This window comes from Asparagus officinalis, chromosome 9 (genome assembly GCF_001876935.1).
Source record: "Asparagus officinalis chromosome 9, Aspof.V1, whole genome shotgun sequence".
Lineage (NCBI taxonomy): Eukaryota > Viridiplantae > Streptophyta > Magnoliopsida > Asparagales > Asparagaceae > Asparagus > Asparagus officinalis.
In genome coordinates this window covers 34,459,722-34,485,322 of record NC_033802.1, presented here as the reverse complement: position 1 = coordinate 34,485,322, position 25,601 = coordinate 34,459,722, and the positions used below count along the sequence as shown (strand labels likewise).

The 25,601-nt window shown below is 33.4% G+C and overlaps 1 protein-coding gene across 1 annotated transcript in view; it reads right to left on the bottom strand.

The window, feature by feature from the left end:
* The window catches only part of LOC109823842 (mannosyl-oligosaccharide glucosidase GCS1-like), a 48,640-nt gene extending 23,543 nt beyond the window's left edge, over nt 1–25,097 (bottom strand). Inside the window, exons 1-7 of the mRNA XM_020390251.1 lie at nt 24,632–25,097; nt 24,475–24,548; nt 6,767–7,018; nt 3,825–3,996; nt 3,024–3,110; nt 2,814–2,882; nt 2,507–2,603 (exon numbers count right to left, since the gene is read on the bottom strand). Of these exons, the coding sequence (XP_020245840.1) occupies nt 2,507–2,603; nt 2,814–2,882; nt 3,024–3,110; nt 3,825–3,996; nt 6,767–7,018; nt 24,475–24,548; nt 24,632–24,934 (1,054 nt within the window). The 5' untranslated portion in view covers nt 24,935–25,097. The remainder of the gene's footprint in view (nt 1–2,506; nt 2,604–2,813; nt 2,883–3,023; nt 3,111–3,824; nt 3,997–6,766; nt 7,019–24,474; nt 24,549–24,631) is intronic.

Genomic DNA, 25,601 nt, shown 5'->3' with positions numbered 1-25,601 from the left:
CAAAAGTCTATGAAACAAAACAAGCAAGTAACAAATAAAAAATATGTATTTTTATTTAAAATATGATATATGTATTTTTAAGTAACAATTAAGTAATTAAAAAACATGATTGTTCATAATTTTCTAGTTAGTATTCTTAATTGCTATTTGCTAGTTAGCATGAAAAGATGAAGAATGGGGGTAACAATTACATATTTATATGTTCATAATTTTCTTGTTAGCATGCTAATTAGAGAAGGAAGTTACAATTAGCAAACAAGTATACTAAATTACTAATTACTGTTTTCTTTTTATAAGTTAAACATGAAAAGAAGGAGAACGGATTAACAACTAGCAAGAAAGAGTATTACATGATGTAAATATGTAATATGTAAATTATTTTAAAAAACAGAAGAAAGAGTCTACATGACACAGGTATCAAGCGCAAACGAGGCGCACGCGGGGTGCGCGAGAGGCGTACACGAGGCGCACGCGAGGCGCATGCCTCGTGCGAGTGCAGCGCCCCGCCTCTGGTGCAGGGCGCAATTGTCCCAGCCCACAGCGCCCCGCGCCCAGGGTGCGCCCGAGGCGCGCACCTCGATAACAATGATATTAGCTATATATGATTCACTGATAATCAGTGTGCAATGCAGAAATCATATATTTAACGTATATTAAATGCTTTAATACTACTACTCTGCAGAATGATGTCTTCATCCTAGGAGTTTAAGACAGTAGTGTCGTTTCACTACATAGGACTGTGAGGCACAGTTTCAAACATTTGATACAAATCATCAGCTAAGAGTCTTAACCCTCTGATGAACCTTGAATTCAATACTTTTTGCATCTTTAATCTAATGTTTTTTAGCCTTGCGATTTAGAGGCAGAGTCAATGTACATGTCCAAATCTTGAGTTACAAGAGCCTAATAATGTTACTAAATTGTGAAGGTGGTGAAATGGCCCATAGAGACCCTACTTTCAATCCCTACTAAAAGATTGTGCACTTCAAGTAAATTATAGTAAGATCTTATTACATGCCAAACCCAGCAGTTAGGCGCGAATATAATTAGCAAAATCTCATGCAACAAGTCAATCCATAAAGGAAAAGGGTATATTTACCCCTTAAATCATCAATATTTGCAAAACTACCTCCAAATCTTAAGTCTTTGCAAAACTATCCCTCAAATCATCCACATTGGTAAAAACTGCCCCACTTATTCTATTACGGAATATACTAGGTATGTTCCTTTTAGTTGTGTTAAAAAATTAACTGACTAAATTACCCTTGTTAGCTAATTGTTTCCGGAGTACAATCTTAAAATTAAAAATTTTCTCAACTCAATTCTACTTTTTTAGACCCCATCTAATCTGTGTCCTCTTTCTTTCCCATTTCTCTTCTCAGCTGTTACTCCAACGTCAGCCCATCCTCTTCTCCAATTGTAATTGCCATGGAGTTCTCATAATGATGCATTTTCATTCCCCCCCCCTGTTATGATGTATTTCGAAGAGAGTTGTGTAATTCTTTATGATTATCAATGCGATTTGTGTTGAACAAGTTTCTGCTATTTGCTTGGCAAGATTTTTATTTTTTCAAGTTTGTGAGTGTTATGTGTTTGTGTGAGTTGCTAGAAGTGATGCAGAGCTAAAAAGTTGATGATTGAACACAGGAAATGTATGCATGTAACATGTTTGCCAATTTACCTAAATGAAACAAAGATTAAATGCATCCCAAATTGAATTCATGAAGTGTTTGACAAATTGTCTCTAAAGAAATTGCGACACAAACCAGCGGCAGTTCCCAATTTCATGGAACAGAGGCATACAAGCCTCAAACATCTAACCAAGCTAGTTCAACATTTTCCCAGTGGAACTCGTATTTTCTTAGGCGATCCAATTGGGCGAGAGTTAAGGTAGGCGATAGAGCTTGCCCAAGGCAAGTAAGAGAGGGCCACAAGGAAAGCCAGCAGGAGCTAAGAAGGATAATGAGGATTGGAAACAGAGGGCGGTGAGATTAGAGCTGAGCAGCAAACGATTTGGGGAAGGGTCATATGATGGGGTGTTTTATTTGGTATGGTTCTTTTGAAAAAGGGCAAAAGGGTAAAAACTACACAAAATCCATTTGATTATTAACACTGTTAAGTTTGATGGGTAGTTTTTTCTAATGTGGATGATTTGGAGGGCAGTTTTGCAAATATCCAGATTTGAAGTAGTTTTCCAATTAATGATGATTTATGGGGTAAATGTACAAATAACCCGAAGAAAAATTTAATGTTACTAAACTGATAAATTAGTAAAACAATGTACAGGAATCAGTTTTAACAAAGATTACATTTTAATTCCAACTGGAAGGAAGTACCTTCAGCTAACTGTGCAAGACCGTAGGATTTATTGTATGCAAATATAAGCACAATGATAATTGAAAACTGATGCATGAGTCAATCTTCAAAGGAAGTCTGTTCACAATATTTCAGACATTATATATATACACAAATTAGTCAGTATTGAATAAAACAATAGCATACGCACCAGTGAGACTATCAACACGTTCTTCAATCCTTGAACTCTTCGAGTTTGTTCCGGAAACAAAAGCAATATCTAGGGATGATGGAAGCTTTGCAGATATCTAGAGAACACACCACGAATTAGCAGATATATTTACTTGACAAAAGATTGGTTTGAGAAGAGTAAACAAAAGGATCAAGTACTTAGTAAACCAGATACAACAAAATAAAGAGTCAACTACAGTTTGAGTATGTATAGTTTTTTACATGATCGAGTGTGATTCTTTGTTCGCAAATACAAATGTGTAAAGAAGCAATAACTGAAAAATAACCTGAAAAATAAGTATGTTAGAAGACTCTTCAGATGCATCAGGTAGTTGTAGCTGCCCAGTCCGTCTTCCCTATATACAACCAACAAAGTACAGAAAACCATAATAAAGGTAAGCAACATTCAAATTGCAATAACATTATAGAGAAAAAAAATTAGTGCAATCCAGCAGCATTGTGACCCCACATCTGCGTAGGTGATAGCATAAACATACATAGACCGCAAGAGTCCCTTGCACTAGCTCTGTCAAATTATGCATGTGCCTAGTTCTGAAACCAGCATGGTGCGCTTCCAAATTGTCCTGCAAAAAAGAACAAACCCAGTACATTTTTGCTTTTTCATTTTTAGGAGGAAGCATGTATAAACAAGATAGCATATATAAAATTTGAAGATAAACTGTTGTACAAAATTATGTATGTGAAAAGATACCAAACTCACATGACCTTGACCAAAATTGTCCTTATAAGACTTTGCAGTCACTTTTGTATCTATATACAAAAAAGCGGATCATAAAATACTATCTCTTGTCTTAGTCGTTTACCCTCCATTTTAAGGGGAAAAAAAAGAAACATAAATCATTGACCATAATTTTTCCCAACCAGGTGAACTTTCTTTGTGAACCCTCCCTCAACTACCTCTATAAAGGGAAACATCTAGTCACTAAAACCAGATAGTACACCTGGTCCGCATCCTCCATCAACCAGGTGTACTCTCTTTTGTGAACCCTCCATCAACCATTTCTAAAAAAGGAAACACCGGAAGTCACTAATATTAGAGGGTTGACACTACTGGCATCTTATGACCTGATAAAATAAAGTAATAAAATCAATGTCACATCTAGCAAACATGGATGTCAGAAAAGTATCAAGCTTTGGGTGGTCTGTCATCTGTGCTTCATATCTACCAGAATTAAATATGTACGTTCCAAATAGCTCAGATAACAATATTTTTGTGAGATTATAAGAAAAGTTATTAGATGGTAAACTATCTGCATAGTTAAACTGAAAATCCATACCAATGACTTCAAATGAAGTTCCCAACCACCAACTTCCTTGTGAGATCCAGTTGCCAAAAGGGCACCCTTATTAAATAATTTCCTTGGAACCACATTCAAGATACTGCCTCCTTCATCAGCCAAATAGAAGAAAAGGTGTGCATTGGTCAATTCGGCTTCCTCCAAACTTAACCTGCAAAGGGACCAAAAGAATACAAATAATTGCATGATTAGAAATAAATCAAGTCTTCTGATCTTGTATTGAATACGAGACAACACTAATGGAAATGCATAAACAACTTAAGACATTGGTACCAGATAAATATTCCAGTTTAATATATGTATCATAGTATCATACACGTCTAACTTCTAAAGTAGTAAACTTCTATCCAACAAACTGAAAATAAGAGAATCTTGCAATATAGATGATTCCATATTTGTCAGATATTGTTATTAAAGAAAAAGAAAAAAAGGTTAAATAACTGTAAACGATTGGAAATATCAAGCAGGAAAGAAACTAAATAGAAAATGAGTCCGCTATTGAGCTAAGATCTAACTGGACTTTCTTCCTTTTAAGTTACCAATATATTACCTTATTTTTTAAAGGTTATCTGTCTGGACTAGAAAAATTAGTACTGATACATGATAATTCAAAAAACTAAAAGGAACCACCCTACTTGTTGATCTTGAACAGGACAAATAAAACTTTAAAGCGACCACAACAATAAACAAGAAAACCATAAACCTCCGAAATCATTCACTGAAATAAACATCCTTCCCTTTCAAAATTTATCTAATTGTACTAGACCAAACATCTAATTGAAACTTTTTTTGATTGGATATAGAGAGGAATCAAAATTTATATTTTGAAGGAAACATTTCAAAATCTACCTTCTGACCCTAACTTCAGAAATCAGTCAGTGAAATAGACATCCTTCACCCTCAAAAGTTATCTTGCAGTATGCCATAAGCATATAATACATGAATGCAGATACATAAACATATACAGTAAGCAATAAATTTATTCAGACATGCAATGTTACATTAAACGTTGGGCGCTTCTAGGCGTCGGACTTGGCGTCCAACGCTTAGTCACTTAGGCGGGCGCCTAAGCGGTTTCTGGGCGTTTTTTTTAAAAAAATTTTTAACTATGATACTTGAAGATAAATATATATATACTCAATCAAAGATGCATAAATACTAAAATACTAACACTATTAACTAAATTGTTTGGTTTACCAATTACAATAGCTCTTTATATGTTTATACTTCTCAACTCAAATTATGAGTTCATTTCAACGGTGAAAAACTCATTCTCAACTAAAATTATGGTTAAATTATAAGTTAATGTTAAGTTTAAGTTAACAATAAACTTAAACTTAAGTTTATTGTTACTTAAATTTACTGTTTACTTAAACTTAAGTTTACCATCAACAAAAAACTTAATATTAACTTAAACTTAAACTTAAACTTAAACTTAAGTTTATTGTTAGCTTAAACTTAAGTTTAAGTTAAACTTAAACTTAAACTTAAGTTTACTGTTAACTTACATTTCTTAAGTTTAAGTTACTATTGTTAACAAACTTAAATAGATATTTAAGAAGTCTCTTTACCTTATTAGTAGTTACAGAAGACACTAGGCAGACTAGACGTTTGAGCAAACACCTAACACCTAGACCCCTAGGCATACGCCTATGCAGCGCCTAGGCGTTTGACTATTTTTAAACTATTTAATTATAATAATTGATAAAAATATGTATTAAATTCATATAAATTTTTAAAAAAAGATAGCAATCTTAGTTCCACAATAAATCATGCATACTTAGATACTAAATAGCCAAAACAATAAGTAACAAGGCTAAAGCCTAAGATGTTTTTTTTTAATTTTTAATTACAATAATTGATAGTGAATGTCAATGTTATAGAAAACTTAGATGCCGGACTGGTGTCTAGACGAATTTTTTTCTTCATTTAAGTGGTGATCGATGAGGTTTTGCTGAAGGTCAGAGGAGATAGTGGAGGTGTTCATATTTAGAGGTTAATGGAGTTTGGAGGACGTGTAGGCTACAACACATAAAATCACAACCAATGCCTATAGGGTGCAATCCACATAAGCAGACAATACTCCCCTAAACGCTCGTAAAATCTAGGTAGGCAGCCTAAATACCGCCTAGACGCTAGGCGCTAGTTAGGCGGTCTAGGTACCGCTTAGGTCTAGACGTACGCTTAGGTCTAGACGTACGCCTAAGCGGACTAGGCGGAGGTTTTTTAAAACAGTGCAGACATGTATTCAATTATATAATACATGTTCTGAATCACTCGTCATACACTTCATGGACGAATATCTTACACTTCAGATTCACTTCCTAAAACTTGATGGACACAGACCGGACTCATTTCAGCCTATCAGACGCATGCTTTTTAGGGTCATTTAGATATCTAATTGAAAAACGAGTTGTTTTCCAATTTATAATCTACATAAAAAAGATTCAAAGAAACATAAAATGTTAAAGGAAATCTAATTCTCATAACATGTGAATAAAAACCAATATTGATCTTTGTAAATTATTAATTTCAGTATCCTGCACCCGTGAAACACAGAAAAAGATACATCATGAGTCCTTGAAGGATACAGTGTAGTTATTAGTCATCTGTGGTTCACACTGTCTTAGTGAATGTCCAGAAAGCTTAGATAAAATCATTAACAGAGTAGGAACTACACAGCATTCATAATGAATTCATGTTAGTTCTTTCTTTTCGTGAGTTTATGACATAGGAAGATCTTTGTTGTAGCTTAAATAGATGGTCCTTGACTCATTCACATTGGAGGAAAACTTAAGTGGGACAAAAAACTAAAATTCAAGAGCAAGTCATGTCAAATGGAAAATAAATAGCAATTTGAATCTAGTAAGTAGTAAATCCATAAAAATATATAAAGTCAATGGCAGATGGATATAGCTTACTTTTCATTTTGCACATTGATTCTAACAGCCCAGTCCCCTCCATAGCCGCTCCCATGTCCCTTCTCTTTTAAGAAACTTGTTGTCAAGGACAATCCTTGATCAACTATCTTTTGACGCCCATAATCTCGTCCATTGTGATCTGTCCACCCATATGTGCTGAAACCATCGGAATCTTGGCAAACATGACGAAGAAAATACTGCCCGTCTTTTATACCAATCCACATCAATCCAGCGATTAGTGATTTTGGTGTCCTATCCAATAGCAAAAAATCACCAGTGAGACATAAACCAACGAAAAAAGATAAGTTGTGTAATTTGATCCAAAAAAGAAGTTGATGAACTTGTGCTGAATTTCTCCGGAACATGAAAAGAAAACTATATCTGGCTAATATGGGGGTAAAAGGCCTATGCTCACTTAACCAAGTCGTGCATGAAATCAAGTTCAGGTTTTTTCAACACAATTAGATTGGTGTACTCAATTCCTTGCAAGGTTTTAAATATCGGTTATCGGGGATTTATCGGACGGCCAAAATCCTTATTGGATAGCGAAAATCGAGGATATATCGGGGATAAGTAGTATTTATCGGAGTGATATACTGGATGATGTGTATATATAATATAACAATTAAAAAATGTAATCTAATCATGCTTAATGAAATATAAACATACCAAAATATAAATCATCATGTTTAGAATCATTAACCAATTGTAGAAAGCGAAACTTGCATCATAGCTTTGAAAAAAATATAATGTTAGTCAAAATGGGCCGATAATCCCGATAATCCCGATAAAAAAGTCTTACTTATCGGCCGATAAGTGCCGATAACGCCGATAAATCGCCGATAAACCTAGAAAAACGATAACCGATTAAAAATCCAATTTATCCTAGCGGAGAGCTCCCAAATCCGATAACTCGGCCGATAATATCGATTATCGGCCGATATTTAAAACAGTGATTCCTTGACAATTTCAAAACCATATCTAAAACCCAAATTCAGCTTGAGCAATTGCAAGCCAACATAAATTCCACATAAGCTGCTTATTCGGTTTTCACTGTCGGCTATGAACTGACTATTAAAGTCAAAGTTAAAGCTAGCAGGACAATACCAACTTATTCCCCGGGGGTAGCTAAGCAACTAAATAAATATTGAGTGTAATAACTATGAAACCCATTACTTCTGGTAATTTTCAAGCTCAGTTCCATTATCATAACGGGGAATCTACTATAGAACTAACAAAAATCACAATTTTGTTAATGAATATTACCTGGAGGTTATGCAATGCTTCACATAAGTAAGCAACAGATATCTCCTTGCAGCATTGGTTAAATAATAATGATAATAGTATAGTTTCTACCTTGTGGTTATCCCACATTCAGCTAGCTTGGACAATATAAAATTCTCATAAATTCTCATAAATTAAACAACAAGAAGAAGAAAGCTTTGATCCTTTCAAATTGGCTGTATGAATCACTATGATATCATTCCTAACCCCTTCCACCCACAGTTTGTTTTGGCCAAGCTCAAGTCCTTATTGCTTCATTTAGTGCAGTTCAATCATTTAGCCTGACCAAGCGCACTTATCATCATTTATTGGAAATTCCCCAACCATCCACGCAATTCTACCTCACTTTTCTTGATACAAATAACATGTTACTTCTTATGGATACACATGTTCCTTATCATATTTTCTAGTGTAGCATGTATTCTCATTTTCCTATAAGTTTCCCCCTTAAATAGGTGTGAAAGTTACTAAAAGATATTATTAAAAAATTCAGTTGCTATTTGCCTTCAGTTAAACATGATTTCGAAGATCTTTTAAGAGTAATAAAATATTTTCCAATATTCACCCAACCATCCACCCAATTCTCCCCCACTTTTAAAATACAAGCAACATGCAACTCCTTATGGATACACATATTTCTTGTCATGCATTATAGTGTATCATGTGGTCTTATTTTTATATAGTTTTCCCTTTTTAGATAAGAGTGAAAGTTGATAAAAAAATATTATCAAATAATGTGGTAGCCACTTGTCTACTTATTTAGTTAAATTAGATTTCGAAGATCATTTAAGAGAAATCAAAGATTTCCCAATATTCATAGATTTATTAAATCAAATATGAGCATTTTACATATTTCATTGTTTACTGTTTATTGTACATTGATTCCTCAGATTTATAAGATCATAAAATTTACTACCATTTCTCTCTGGTCTAGCTTTTAAATAGATCTTGAAAGACGAGTCTCAATCTCTAGTTGTGTCCATCTATCTATGAATCTATCTCTCGATGAGTGATTGTCAAATAGAACATTATAACCAGATATTCAAATTAGAGATTTATGCATCATATATAAAGAAACATTTTCCATATATGAATTTAAATTAAATATCCATATTTACAAATTTACATCATGTGATTTTCTAGTTATCTAATAGAAAATGGTAAGTATAATGAGAATTTTGTCCCTAAATCTGATAATTTAATTACTCTTGGATCCGCAAGTTGATTCCATATTTCTTAGTAGGTTTGAGAACTCAGGTTGATATACACATTTATAATAGACCTCTAAGTGGACCTTGTAGGATACAAAATGAATTTGATTGCCAATCCCTACTGTAGAAGAATTTCTCCAGTCAACTATCTTGACTTCATTTTAATTATAAACTATATCATCCTTGATGTTATTATCTCGGTGGAAAATTTAACCTGCACGGGTTAATGCCAATTGAGGTTTTCTTGATCATCGAGATGCTGCGTAAGCAATATATGCTCCTTCCTTACTTCTTTTTCTGGGCCAAAGATACAATTTATATAGTCCTTTTACAAGCTTTCAGTTCAATTTTCCAAAGGCTTTGAATTCCAAAGTTTCTCTTTAGGGCATGTTTGTTTCGAGTAGGAAACCCCAAAAAATCAAAAAACACCCCTAACACACGGAAAACGATCAGTTTTCTCCAAATTGTTTCCTATTCCTAAGTTTGGCTTCGCTTGGAAAGGGGTCTTTGGGATTCTTGATATGTCACATTACATCACCCTTCTAAAGAAACCTGGATGAAAAGCTATTATTTTCGCAATTAAATAATTAGATTGAGAGCTTTTGTTTGGCTTTCTTCATTATGGTTTCCTATTTTTTGATTATCAACCAGCAAATTCTATGACAAACAATTTATCTCCATTTATCACGGCTAAAACAAACAAAAAAATATCATTTTCTAAGAAAAACTTGGAAACTCATGGAAATACATTTCTGGACCAGGAAATGATCTCCTACTATTTCAAGAAAATAACCAAACAGGTCCTCACTTTTTATTCTTGGAAATTATTTCTTCTAGGCTCATTTTCTAATCAGATATCACCTGCAAACTATATGCACCATGAAACATCCTAACTGTGCCTAATCAGTTCTTCCGTACCTAATTAATAGAGATAACATATAAGGTTAAATCTTTGGGTAAAACCTTATATCATATTGATTCAGAACGGCTCTTCTTGAGCTTTCATCGTCCATATGTAAGACAAAAAATAGAAATAATGGATTTATCACTAGAAAGTTAGAAATATGTAAAATGTGCTTTATACTACAGCTGTACCGTATGGTAAATATAGTCATTTAAACCTTTTCCTCTTCTACTGAAAGGTCAAACTTGCATCTTATCGGAATTCTTATTAAACATGACTCTTGTCAAGTGGCCACATGCCCATGTCTAAAATTTTATACTTTCAGCAAGTGCTCAACATTATAGTAGCAAATTTAAGAAAATGGTGAATTATCACTAAAGAAAAATGTGTATCTACTCACTAGATGACTTATCTGTTGGATATCATGTCCACAAGATTTAGTTTTGATGATAACAATTTATTCACTACGTGTATTATTATGCACTAACTACAGATATCAACTTCAAATAAGCTCATGATATGTGAACAAAAGTACAAGATGAGCTCAAGGCAATATGAAGTAAAGAAGATGAAGTGCTTAAACATATACAATGTAAATTTTACATTTTTTTTACTTAGAATTATTGTACAAGCCTTGATCACTCACAACATATACACACACATAATGTTTAGAACACACTAACACATGATTAGAGCAAGTGCAGCAAGCTCCCAGTTGGGAGTCCTAGTCAGCAAGCTCTCAAGAGCTCTCAAGCATTTTAGAATAAAAAATTAAAAAAGTAAGCCTTGGGAGATACTCCTTCTTTTATGGAGCTCCAACAAGCTCCTAGTTAGGAGCTCCAACAATATCAAAAAAATCCCTCTTCTATTTTAATATTTTACCCATTACTTTCAATTATATTTAAACCTCTTGTATTTTATTTCTAACTGTTGTAATTTATAGAGTTTTTCTTACTGTTCAACGGTTATTTTTTCACATAACGGTAGTATTTTTCACTCAACGGACATTTAACAGGCATTTTTACCACTGTTCAATTGCGGATGTGAAACCCAAATAAAACTCAACCCAGCAAATTAAAAAAACTCTGGCTCATCTTCCCCAAATCATCTTCGTCATCGCCCATTCTTTTCTTCCCCAACTCATCTTCGTTTCCCCAAATCACCAAATCCTCTTCGTTTCACCAACTCCATCAGCGCCCCTTCTTCTTCGTTTCCAACCCCGAACACCAACACCGTCTCCAACACCGCGGATCTCTGGCTCCCCAACCCCGAACACCAACACCGCATCCTCCGCCGCCGCCGATCGGAGCCGTCTTGAATGAAGACCATCTGCTGAAGTCCGCCGCCGCCGATCGGATCGATTTGAGACGAAAAGGTATGATTTTTGCTTCAATTTTGGGCTGATCTGCGAAGGTGAAAGATTGTTGGGGGGATTTTTGTTAAACTCCGGCCAGTTGGGAGCTCCCAAGCGCTCCACAAATTTGTGGAGCGCTTGGGAGCTCGGAAGCTCCCCAAAGCCAGGTCAGCACCGCAAGCGCTTAGGAGAGGGGCTTGGGAGGGGATAGGAGCTTGCTGGAGGGGGGGCTGCCAACATCCACGGCCACGTCAGCCTTGAGAGCCTCCTTCAGAGCTTGCTGCCCTTGCTCTTAGTGTGTTGGTTAACAATAGAAATCCTATATGTTAACCATTAGAGTTTATAGTTAAATAATGAGTCTCAAAATACTTCACTTATATCATTTTTACCCCTTAGTAGTCGACCAATAAGATTTGTAGTCGACTACATGCACACTGATCAAAATATTAAGTTTCTGTCAAATAACAGTATAGTCAACTACTATACAGTGTAGTTGACTAATAAAGACTTAGACAAATTTTCAGATTTTGTAAAAATACAGAGTAGTCGACTACTAGGCATTATAGTCCACTACTAAGAGTCATTCCAGAATTCTAAACTTAGTTGACTACTATACAGTCTAAGTTGCCTGGAAACGGACACGTGTTCTGGTACAGGTGCAGGTACGGGTAGGGGACACGGCAAAATTGTAAAATGTAGGGTACAGGGACACGGCTACATATATATATTGAATTAATAATGTACATGAGATATAATTTTCCCGCTTCATGTGTCATTAGAATTAAAATTCCGATTATATTTTTGAGTTTCTTTTATCATATTGATTATTATGAATTGTAAATTACTAGACATCTAAACGACCCATTAACTATATAGTTTTGAACTTTGGTATGGACTAAAACGAACCCGATCCGTATCTCATTAGTTTCAAAAGAGGGATGTGAAGTGTAAGCTCTACGTCTAGGAAGTCTTTGACAAGTGTTTTAAATTAACACATATATCGTATAATTGAGTACATGTTGTAATAAATGCATGCATATATTCAAGAAGTGTCCATGGAGTTTGGGTACGGGAAAGTGTCGAGTACGTGTCCGATACGGGTACGACTTCATTATAGAAGTACCCGGGTAACATAGTATACAGTATAGTCGACTACTAAGCTTTGAACCTGAATTCCAGACTTTCTGTTATTACAGTGTAGTCGACCAATGACCAGTGTAGTCGACTACTAAGAAAAATCCTGACTTTACAGAGTTTGTTTGAACTCAGTGTAGTCGACTACTAGAAGTTATAATCGACTATAGAGACAATTTTTCTGGCATTTCAAGTTTGAATTTGATCATGTTTATAGCCGTTTTTGATCCGTTAATTGGCTTTAAAAACTTGTCTTTTCAAGGGCAATAAATAGGTTAGAAGTTCAGAAATTTGCACCATTAATTGCTATCCATAAGGTTTAACATTTGTGCATTCTCAAGAGTTCAAAATTCAGATTATTTGCCTAAGTGTTGAGAAAAAGTGTTCTCTGAAATAGCCATTGATCTTCATCCGATTACAAAATTTTTAAGCAATTTCCAGAGATTAAAACGTTCCTAAAGCCACTGGTGCACGTCACTACACATTCAAGGTTTATAGGAATTGTTGTTATTGATTCAAGGAAAGTTTTCTCGGGTGTGAGAGTTGTGATCTCTTGGTGAAGAATTGTGTACAATTTGCATGGTCTTGCAAATTAGTCAGATTTGCTTTTTAATTTTGTAATAGTTTTTAAAATTATAGTGGAACTCTCAAACGGGATTTGCTTGGGGACTGGATGTACACCGAGGAGGTGGAACCAGTATAAAAGCTTGTGTTTGTGATTGTAAATTTCTGTGATTGTTGCTATCTTTCTTACAATTTATAATCTACTTTGCATAATTATTAAAAGAATATTATTCACCCCCCTCTAGTGTTTTAGTGTGTATTAGATCAGATCCTACACTTAGTATCAGAGCAAAGTGAAAGATGACAACGTCAAGTACAACAAATACATCACAATTTAAAAAGGGACATTCCACACAGCGACCACCTCTCTTTGACGGCACAAACTACAATTATTGAAAGTGTTGAATGAAGATCTATCTCCAATCTCTTAGCTACGATCTATGGAACATTGTAGAGACGAAATTTACAAAGCCTACCACTCATTACACTGAATGGACAGTTGTTCAAAGGACAAATGTAAATCTGGACTCTAAGGCGATGAATGCATTGTTTTGTGCCTTGGACAAGAACGAATTCAATCGAGTGTCTACATCTACATCAGCACATCAAATTTGGCACACTCCTGAGGTAACACATGAACGAACTAACAAAGTTAAAGAAACAAAAATTTTTGTTCTTGTTCACAGGTTTAAACTATTTAAGATGAAAGAGAATGAATCCATCACGAAGATGTTCACAAGGTTTACAGATATTACTAACTCCTTAATTGGACTTGGCAAAGAATATACTCAAGTTGAGATGGTAAGAAAAATCCTAAGAGCACTAACTCCAGAATGGGAGAATAAGACTACGACGATTGAAGAAGCCAACGATCTATCAACTCTCACCATAGAAAATCTTATTGGAAATTTGATGGCATATGAAGTTCAAATTGAAGATAGAAAGAAGGATGACGAACCAAAGAAGAAGAAGATACTTGCCTTCAATGCATCCTCTGACACCGATAAATCTGATGAAGATGATGAGGATATTGCAATGATTACTGAGAAATTCAAACGATTTCTTAAGAAAGGTAAGTTCAAATCAAATAAATTTAAGAATACTAATGACTCTTCTTTGTGTTTCAATTGTAATAAGCCATGTCACTTAAAGAAGGATGGTCCGCTACTCAAGTCAAAGTCAAAGTCCACAAATTCCAACAATTTTAACAAGTTTAAGAAGAAGAAGACTATGGCGGTGACTTAGGATGATAGCGACGATTCATCTTCCGAAGAAGAAGAAGAAAGAGAAGAATCCGTTCACATGTACTTCATGGCACGAGATGAAGTAAATGATTCTTTAGACAATAAAGAATTTTTAGATGCTTTTAATGAACTTTATATTAAGTTTAAGGATTTAAATGCTAATTATAAGATATTAAAAAATAAAAATGATAGATTGAACTTAGAGTTAGTTTCCTCCAATTCTTCACAAATTGAAGAATTAAAGGAATTAAATGACAAATTATTTTCTGAAAATAGGTTATTAATTAAAAATAATATCTATCTTAAATCTTAATGTAATGTTATGAAAAATAAAATTTCAAATTTAGGTAAGAGTATGGCTTCACTTAAACTTAAATATGAAGAGTTATTCTTAACAAGTTTAATAAAGGAAAAAAAGACTTGAATGATTTGTTATCTTTTCAAAAGTCTTCTAGTCAAAAATTTGGTTTAGGATATGTTCATAAGAAGTATGAAAATATTTTTAGTACAAATCATGCATCATCTTCTATGAATAACAATGTTAGAAAATTTCATGCATCATTAACAAGGAATATACATGCTGAAAATAATCATGCTTTATCTATATTCATTTGGGTGCCTAAAAATGTTAGTATGCATAAAAGAAATATTTATATTTCAAATTTTAAGAAAAATATATGCAATTCACATAATTATATTTATGTTAACAAAGGGAAACCTAATTCCAAGTAGATTTGGTATCCTAAGTGCTAATCCAATGGACCCAACATAAAAGGGTATCAATGCTTAAATGTCTATTTTTCAAGGTACCTCAAAAAGAAAAGTGGATACTAGATAGTGGATGTTTCAAACACATAACCGGAAACTCTCAAATGTTATCTTCAATTCAATACAAAGAGGGAGGCACAATTACATTTGGAGATAAAAACAAATGTCAAGTAATAGGTATTGGAACAGTAGGTAACATTGACAAACCTCTAATAGATAATATTTTACTAGTAGATGGTTTAAAATACAATCTTCTAAGTATAAATCAACTATGTGATAAAAATTTTAAAATCATATTTAAAAAGATTCATGTCTTATATATGATCATGATTTAACAAATATCTTGTTTAAAGGTTTTAGAAAGAAAGATATATATGTTTTATCCATGAATTTTTATTCAAATGATCATTGTTTAGTTGCATCTTTAGATGATTCATTATTATGGCATAGAAGATATGGACATATTAATTTGAAAATATTTCACATATTTCTAAATATAATTTAGTAAATGGCTTATCTAAAATTATAAATAAGAAAAATCATTTTTGTGACGCATGTAAACAAGGAAAAATGCATAAATCTTCTTTCAAATCTAAAGGTGTTGTTTCTATAAGTAGACCATTAGAATTATTACATATGGATCTATTTGGTCTTTTTAGAATTGCATCTTTAAATGGAAGTAGATATGCATTTATCATTGTTGATGATTATTCAAGATATACATGGGTTATGTTTTTAAAACATAAGAATGATGTTTTTGATGAGGTTTCTACATTTTGTAAAAAGATAAAAAAATTAAAAATCCACTACTATTGTCACTATTAGAAGTTATCATGGTGGTGCATTTGAAAATGAATTATTTTCTAATTTTTATAATAAAAATGGTATTTCACATGAATTTTCATTTCCTTACACTCCACAACAAAATGGAGTTGTTGAAAAGAAAAACAAAACTTTACAAGAATGTGCTAGAACAATATTAGTTGAGTCTAATTTACAAAAATATTTTTGGGCAGAAGCAATTAATACTACATGTTATGTTCAAAATAGAATTTTATTAAAACCTATTTTAAATAAAACAAGTTTTGAATTATTCTACAATCGCATTCCTAAAGTTTCTTATTTTAAAGTATTTGGATGTAAATGCTATATTTTAAATACAAAAGATAACTTAGACAAATTTGATTCTAAATCAGATGAAAGTATTTTTGTAGGTTATTCTACGCATAGTAAAGCTTATAGAATTTATAATAAAAAGACTTCTACAATAGAAGAATACTTGCATGTTTCTTTTGATGAATCTAATTTAAATTCTAATAATAACGATAATAATCATGATGATGATATTGTTCAACTATCCCCTATTGTTGATGACAATACTAATGATATAAATGTTTTACCAAAAACATATGTAGATGTTAGGAATCATCCTCGTGATTTGATTATTGGTGATATTTCTAAAGGTGTTCAAACTAGATCACAATTGAATTTATTTACCTATGTTGCTTTTGTTTCTACAATAGAACCTAAAAATATTAAAGAAGCATGTAAAGATGATTTTTGGATAATTGCTATGCAATAGAAACTCAACTAATTTACAAGAAATAACGTTTGGAATCTTGTGCCTAGACCACAAAATAAATCCATTATTGGAACCAAATAGGTATTTCGAAATAAACTGGATGAATCTGGTCAAGTTATTAGAAACAAAGCCAGATTGGTTGCACAAGGTTATAATCAAGAAAAATGTATTGATTATAATGAAACATATGCACCAGTTGCTCGTTTAGAATCAATTAGAATATTACTTGCATTTGCATGTCTTATGGATTTTAAATTATATCAAATGGATGTTAAAAGCGTATTTTTAAATGGTTTTATTAAAGAAGAAGTTTTTGTAGAATAACCTCCCGGTTTTGAACATGAAAATTTTTCAAACCATGTTTTCAAACTTAAGAAAGTTTTATATGGTCTTAAACAAGCACCCCATGCTTGGTATGATAGATTAAAGAATTTTTTTTATCTTTCAAATTTAAAATTGGGAAAGTTGATTCTACACTATTTATTAATATTAAGAAAATAAATAAAGATATATTATTAATTCAAATATATGTAGATGATATAATATTTGGTTCTACTAATAATGATCTTTGTCAAGAGTTTGCTAAGACAATGCAGGATGAATTTGAAATGAGTCACATGGGTGAACTCAACTTCTTCCTTGGACTTCAAATAAAACAATAAGGAAGGAATTTTCATCAACCAAAACAAATATGCTAAAGAATTACTCAAACGCTTTGGATTGGACAACACTACTAGCAAACCAACACCAATGAGTACAACTACATTACTTGATAAAGATGAAAATGATAAGAATGTTGATCAAATGCTATATTAAGGTATGATTGGATCACTTCTTTACATTACTACTAGTAGACCCGATATTATGTTTAGTATTTGCTTATGTGCAAGATTTCAATCAAATCCTAAAGAGTCACACCTTAAAACTGTGAAAAAAAATTTTAGATATCTTAAAGATACAACAGATTATGGTTTATTTCATCCTAAGAATAGCACATTTGATTTAATACCATATAGTGATGCCGATTTTGCCGGGTGCAAATCCGATAGGAAAAGTACAAGTGGTACATGTCACTTTTTAGGACATTCACATGTATCTTGGTTTAGTAAAAAGTAAAATTCAGTATCTTTATCAACAACTGAATCAGAATATATTGCTGCAAGTTTTGCATGTGCTCAAGTTCTATGGATAAAACAAACATTATCCGATTATGGTATAGTTTGTCCCACGTCCTCCATAATGTGTGATAATACTAGTGTCATTAATTTATCTAAAAATTCTATTCAATATTCACATACAAAATATATTGATATTAGACATCATTTTTTACGTGATCATGTGCTTAAAGGTGATATTTCTTTAGATTTTATTTCAACCGATAAACAAATTGCAGATATTCTAACAAAACCATTAAAAGAAGAAATATATGTTAAATTAAAAAGAGAATTAGATATATGTTCAATTGAAGATTTAAACTAAGTTTTAAAATTAATACATATGCATACATAGTCTTAATAGTCGACTAATTATGTTAGTAGTCGACTACATGCACAAACATTGCATATATCACATTCTGTTGATTTCTTAGTAGTCGACTAATAGGAATAGTCGACTACATGCACAAACATTGCATATATCACATTCTGTTGATTTCTTAGTAGTCGACTAATAGGAAGAGTCGACTAATTAGAAGCAAAAACAGATAAACAACTTTATGTCGATTATAGTGTAGTCGACTACATTACATTATAGTCGACTACATAAACTGTCAAGTTTTACATTCACCAGTTTTAACATATTGGATCCTTCACCAAACAAACCCAAAACCCAATACCCATTAAACTTAAGTCAAATAGATCTCAACCATTCATTATTTACCTGATCAATCCTAGCCTTAAATCTACCTCTATTTAGATCAAATCTCAACCATACACTTGAAATTTTGATTTAATCCTAGCCATTGATTATTTACATAAGAGAAACTACCCTAAATCAATAACTACCCACTCCCTCACATTCCCAAAACCGACAGCAAACCCCTCTCCCTCATCAGTTCATCCGTTCACAAGGTTAGGGCATCTTCATTCCTACAATTTTTTTCAAATTTCTCTCAAATTCCTTGTTTTTCTGAGTTTTTGAGTACTTAGTAGTTGACTACAACTGCAATTAGCCAACTACTAACATCAACTAGGGTTTCAACAGTTTGGTAAGTCTTCTTCACTTGATCCTTTCAATTTCGAACTTAAATCATGTCTAGATCAAAAAGGCCTAGGTCTGGTCCTTCTAATATTGTGGAAAACTATTTAATATATCTAAAAGACCCTTCTTTGTTTGCTCAATTCAAAGAATATCAAACTTTCGAAATACTACCCGGTCAATTCGTTAAATTTGATGACTTTATCACTCACAATTTCAGTGATTATTTTGCAAATGTTTGACTGTTAGATCTATTTTCCTCTGAAAATAAAAAATCACATTATCCTCTCTTGGTCCAACTATTTTACATCAATATCACTAGACTTAAAACTGATCGACAATCGGATGTTCTTAACACTCTTGTGAAAGGAGTTAAAATCAATTTAACCACTAATAAACTAGGAAAAAATTTTAAAATTCCTTATCAAGGTGTTAGTCTTCCAAGTATCAAAATGGCGGATGAAAATTTACTTTCAAATCATGTTTTTGCCCCGTACATGGCAAACTACTGAATCACTCCAATAAATTTAGGCCTATCCCTAGGTTTATCGCCCGAATTCTTACCTACAATTTATTTCCGAAAAAAGGAGAGTTTTCATTTTATATCACATGACTTAGCCAAGGCCCTATATGCTATTATGGCTAATATTAAAATGAATTGGGCTGAGGTTTATTATGAAAATCTTTTAGTTTTACCTAAGGGATCTCTTCCATTTGAAGTCTTTCTAACTAGAATTTTTGAGGCTTTTCATGTCGAACTCGAAACTGAAAATTCTATGATTCGTTCTATCGACCTCTTTGATTCCAATGTCTTAACTCGGATGAAATTAACCAACTTTGAACTTCACCAAGATGAGCCTCACCCTACAATAATCAAATCCCCAAGACATATCACAATCCTCTCATGAAGTTGGACCCTCTTCAAGCCACATTCTATCACCTATGCAAACGGAACCTTCATGCTTTTCTGATGAACAATATAACACTTTGTCTGCTCATATTCTTGAGTTGGTGACTGGACAACAAGCACTCTATGCTCAGAACTCATGTATTTTGAAAAATCAAGAAGAGATAAACGAGAAGTTGGATAACTTGGATCTGAAGCTCAGTGTATATTTCCAAGGACATCCACCTCCTCTAGGCCCGTCAAGTTAGAAGACTTTGCATGCATCATATAGCACTTGGACTAGTTTCAGTTTGTGTGTCAAAAACAATTAAGTCCTTAGTTTGTTTGTTTGTTGAATTATGTGTCAAAAACTATGTGCTAGTTGTTTGGTGTGTTTAAGATTTATGTAATGCATTGTAAGTTGCTACTAAGTTTTTATGTTGCTACTATGTTGTTTAGTGTTCTCATGCTTAATGTGTTATGTTATCATGCTTAGTGTTATCATGCTTAGTGTGTTAGAAAAATTTTCTATACATATAATGTTCATGAGCTATATATATTCTAAACAGATTGTGACAATGAAAATCATCAAACTTTTGGTCTTTATGGCAAGTCTTTGCCTTTCAATTTGGATGGGTGATGTAATGGACTACGTTCACAATTTGGATGATCTTTTTGAAGTATTAGCTCATGAAGAGGAAATATTTGCATGCTTAGGATATATGCAAGGTTTTAAATATCGGCCGACATGTCGGACATGTCGGCCGACATATCGGTTTGAGGGCTTGACCGACACGACATGGACGTTTTCAACTCGTATATCGGTTTTCAGGGCCAAATCGGAAATATCAGGGTCATATCGGGCATATCGGCCTATTTTTTAGCTTTGAAAAATCGACCGATATGGTACTTTTTTTAAGATTTGTTTTTTGTTATCGGGTTTGGGTTTAGTGATAAATACCCAAACCCGTTTGACCCGTTCTCATGTTTAAGGGTTCCTTATGAACCCGATAGAAAGAATTTATGAATCCAAATCCATATATTATTTACTTTTTATATGTTTAGTCTATAGAATTTATAAAGCATGCTTATATTGAATTTATGAATGCTTAGATTACATTTAGGACATGATATTATACATATGCGCACTACCCGATATGACAATCCGATATTTAGTCAATGTCCCCCGATATATCCCCGATTTCCGCTATCCGATATGGATTTCAGCCATCCGACATGAACCCGACATCCGATATTTAAAACGTTGGATATATGTTCAATTTTTTTTGTTAATGACAAAGGGGAAGAATAGTATTCGAATATTATGCTATTCTATGATATAGAATCAAATTGTAGGCTCTAATATGCTTTTGTGCAAGGGGGTAAGTATATAATGCTTATAAATGTTTATTTCTTTTGTTATATACTTACATGTGCATAAATTGTTTGTTATCATCAAAAAAATGGAGAATGTTGGATATCATGTCTCCAAGATTTAGTTTTGATGATAACAATTTATTCACTATGTGTATTATTGTGCACAAACATATCAATGCAGATATCAACTTCAAATAAGCTCAAGATATGTGGACAAAAGTGCAAGATGAGCTCAAGGCAATATGAAGTAAAGAAGATGAAGTGCTTAAACATATACAATGTAAATTTTACATTTTTTTCACTTAGAATTATTGTACAAGCCTTGATCACTCACAACACATACACACACATAATGTTTAGAACACACTAACTCATGCTTAGTGTGTTGGTTAACAATAAAAATCTCATATGTTAACCATTAGAGTTTATAGTTAAATAATGGGTCTCAAAATACTTCATTTATATCATTTTTACCCTTTAGTAGTCGACCAATAAGATTTGTAGTCGACTAGATGCACACTGATCAAAATATTAAGTTTCTGTCAAATAACAGTATAGTCGACTACTATACAGTGTAGTCGACTAATAAAAACTTAGACAAATTTTCAGATTTTGTAAAAATACAGAATAGTCGACTACTAGGCATTATAGTCCACTATTAAGAGTCATTCCAGAATTCTAAACTTTCTGTTGATTACAGTGTAGTCGACTACTATACAGTATAGTCGACTACTAAGAGCATCTCCAACAGCTTCCCTATTTCTCACTTTTGGAGAATTTAGTTAGGTTTTTGGCCCAACAGATTCCCCATCTCATTCCCCAAATTAGGGATGGAGGAAAAAAAATGGGGAAGCTTCCCCAAATCTGCAGTATTCTCTAAATTTTTAGAGGAAAAAAGGGATTCTTTAAAATGAAAAAGCTGTTGGAGTTGGTGTAAAAATTAGTTGGAGAATGACTTTTACTTCCCCATTTTGGAGAAAATTTTGGAGAAGCTGTTGGAGATGCCCTAAGCTTTGAACCTGAATTCCAGACTTTTTGTTATTACAGTGTAGTCGACTACTAAAAAAAATTCTTACTTCACAGAGTTTGTTTGAACTCAATGTAGTTGACTACTAGAAGTTATAGTCGACTACAGAGATAATTTTTCTGACATTTCAAGTTTGAATTTGTGACTGTTTATAGCCGTTTTTGATCCGTTAATTGGCTTTAAAAACTTATCTTTTCAATGGCTATAAATAGGTTAGAAGTTCAGAAATTTGGACCAAGTAATTCCTATCCATAAGCTTTGACATTCGTGCATTCTCAAGAGTTCAAAATTCAGATTTTTTACCTAAGTGTTGAGAAAAAGTGTTATCTGAAATAGCCATTGATCTTCATCCTATATACAAAGTTTTTAGGCAATTTCCAAAGATTAAAAACATTCCTAAAGTCACTGGTGCACATCACTACACATTCAATGCTTATAGGAATTGTTGTTATTGATTCAAGGAAAGTTCTTTCGGGTGTGATAGTTGTAATCTCTTGGTGAAGAGATTGTGTACAATTTGCATGGTCTTATAAATTGGTCAGGCTTGCTTTTTTGAACTCTCAAACGGAATTTGCTTGGGGACTGGATGTACACCGGAGAAGTGGAACCAGTATAAAAGCTTGTGTTTGTGATTATAAATTTCTGTGATTGTTGTTATCTTTCTTGCAATTTATAATCTACTTTGTATAATTATTAAAAGAATACTATTTAACCCCCCCCCCTCTAGTGTTTTAATGTGTATTAGATTAGATCCTACATTATCAAGTTTATAGTTGTCTTAATTTTACTAATATCTTTCGATCATTTGGTTAAAACAGCAATAACTAAAGTTTCAACTTTCAAAAGTGAACTTATGTTTAATCTAAGGCAACAAATACGTCAAATTGAAATGTATGAGGTTATTATCAACAACTAAAGTTTACACTCATGTGGTTCACGAATACAAATCTACAGTGGCATACCAGCATTATCTCGGATTTTGAAGTTGATAATATTTCTTTTTCTTGTGTTTGTTTCATCCTTGATTTTTGGGAAATAGTGGGTAGAAGAACCCTGCCAAGTAGATTTTTTAGGAAATGTAATTTCAGAGCTTAAACCTCTGAAATTGGCTGGAAATCTAATCTTTTAGCATTAAATATTGGGTGATGATGTCGGGGGAATTGGAGAAAAGGGGGTTTACAACATTTCCCATTATCTATTATTGTCTGTTAAACAAAGAAAATTGAGGAAATCAAAAGATATCGTCAGATCTCTTGTTTTTAAACTTTTGAACCAAGGAAGAGAAAATAAAGAAATACTATTTCACCATATTATCTCCATGTGAAACAAACAGAAAAAATATACTTCTAGGAAATACGCGGAAATGCACTAAAATAGATTTTCAGGATTAATTTCCATTACCATTTTCTTGAGGATGCGAACCAAACAAGCCCTAAGAAGGAAAAAAGAGAGTGGCCTTAGAGCATCTCCAACCGAACTCTAAAAACCCATTTTGACGCGATTTGACCCCTCCAACTAAACTCTAAAAATTGCGCCAATTTGATAATTGCTACAGTGCTGCGCCAGATTTGGCGCAGCACTGTAGCTTTGGCGCAACAATTTTTTTTTGTTTTTTTAGCCTTTTAATTATTTAGATAAAAAGAATAATACACATAAATAATAAAGTTATATTATTTTTATAATAAAAATAATTACACATAAATATATGTGCTAATTCATAATAAATTTATATTATTTTTATAATAAATAATAATATAACACAAAGTAATATTTTAATAATATATTTTATAATAATAAATTTATGTTGTATTATAATAAAAAATTACACATAAATTAGTACATAAATTTATGAAAGTAATATTTTAACTTGATTAAGCATTATTTTTATATTTGTATTTTATTCATAAAATATATTTTTATAATTAATTATATATAATGTATTATATAATTATATAATATATAATTTGTTAAATATTTTAAATAGATAATAATTTTAGAAGATAAGAATCATAAAAGGATTATTCTTTTTGGTGTAAAATTTGGTGTAATGGGTTGGAGATGAAATAGCGATTTGGTGTAAAAACTACACCAATTTAGCGTAAAAACTATACTATTTTGGGTTTTTGGGTTGGAGATGCTCCCACGGGAAAATTTTAACTATTAGAGCACAAAATTACCTGGCACGAATTCCAAGGTAAACGTTGGGCCTGTAAGTTCCCCAGTACAAGCTCTCCTTGTGCTCCCCTTGAAACTTCAACCATTTAAAACTAAAAAAGTTCACATTTTTTCCACAAAAATAAGCAATGCCATCAAATCACCCATCAATTTACAAACCTGAGGAAGATCCATCATTTTCGGGGCTGGCAACGGGGTAACAACCCTCATCAGCTTCCTAGCCTCCGCCAACTCCTCCTCCGATCCACCACCAGAAGAATAAACAAAGAATCCAACCAACAAAAGGGCCAGGAATCCAAACCCTAACCCTAGAAGCGTGCAGATCCTGACGTTCATCAACCGGATCGGGCCGTGATCTCGATTCCTCTCCCTTCGCCGGCCGGCCGAGGGCCGTTCGGGTTCGGATCCTGACGCGGGTGGCTTCGGCCGGATCCGAGTTGTTCTTCTGCTTCCGCCGCTCATTTGGGGCTGATTTGATGGGATTTAGGGTTCCGGTGGAGCTAGGGTTTTTCTAAGGGTTTAGAGTCTGCAAATCGGTCCCTTGAAAAAGTCTGTTCTTTTTCCTCCGGTGGAGAAGAAAACGACTGATACAGAGCTGCAGTTGAAATTTTGCCAGAGGAGTGAAGTGACACTCGTGGTCCATTTTGGAGGTCAACGTTTTGAGTCCACGACAGAGTCTATGAACGGAATGGCACCCAAGATTTGGGAAGCGAAGAAAATTTCAAAATAGTCCCAAAGAAAACTTTTTTAAATAAATCAACCCCCTTCCATTTTTTATTACAAAAATCGACCCACGTTCTGGTGACGTCAGCACCATGGCCAGAAAGTGAGTCGGTTTTTTTAACGCGTTTCTAATTAGTCGGGGTTGGCAACCCCGACTATTTTTGACGCCACTGGTAATTTGCCAGCCAAATTAGTCAAGGTTCGAAACCCCAGCTAATTTAGCACACGTTTAAATTGGTCGGGGTTCCCAACCCCGATCATTTAGCAGAGACTTTACACCCTCAGTTGACGAGTTGGAAAAATGGCTAAGGGACAAAATAGTCGGGGTTGCTAATCATGACTCTTGTCTGTGTCGCCCACCCGCCTATCATACCCCCCCCCCCAACTCTTCCCCCACAACCCTTGG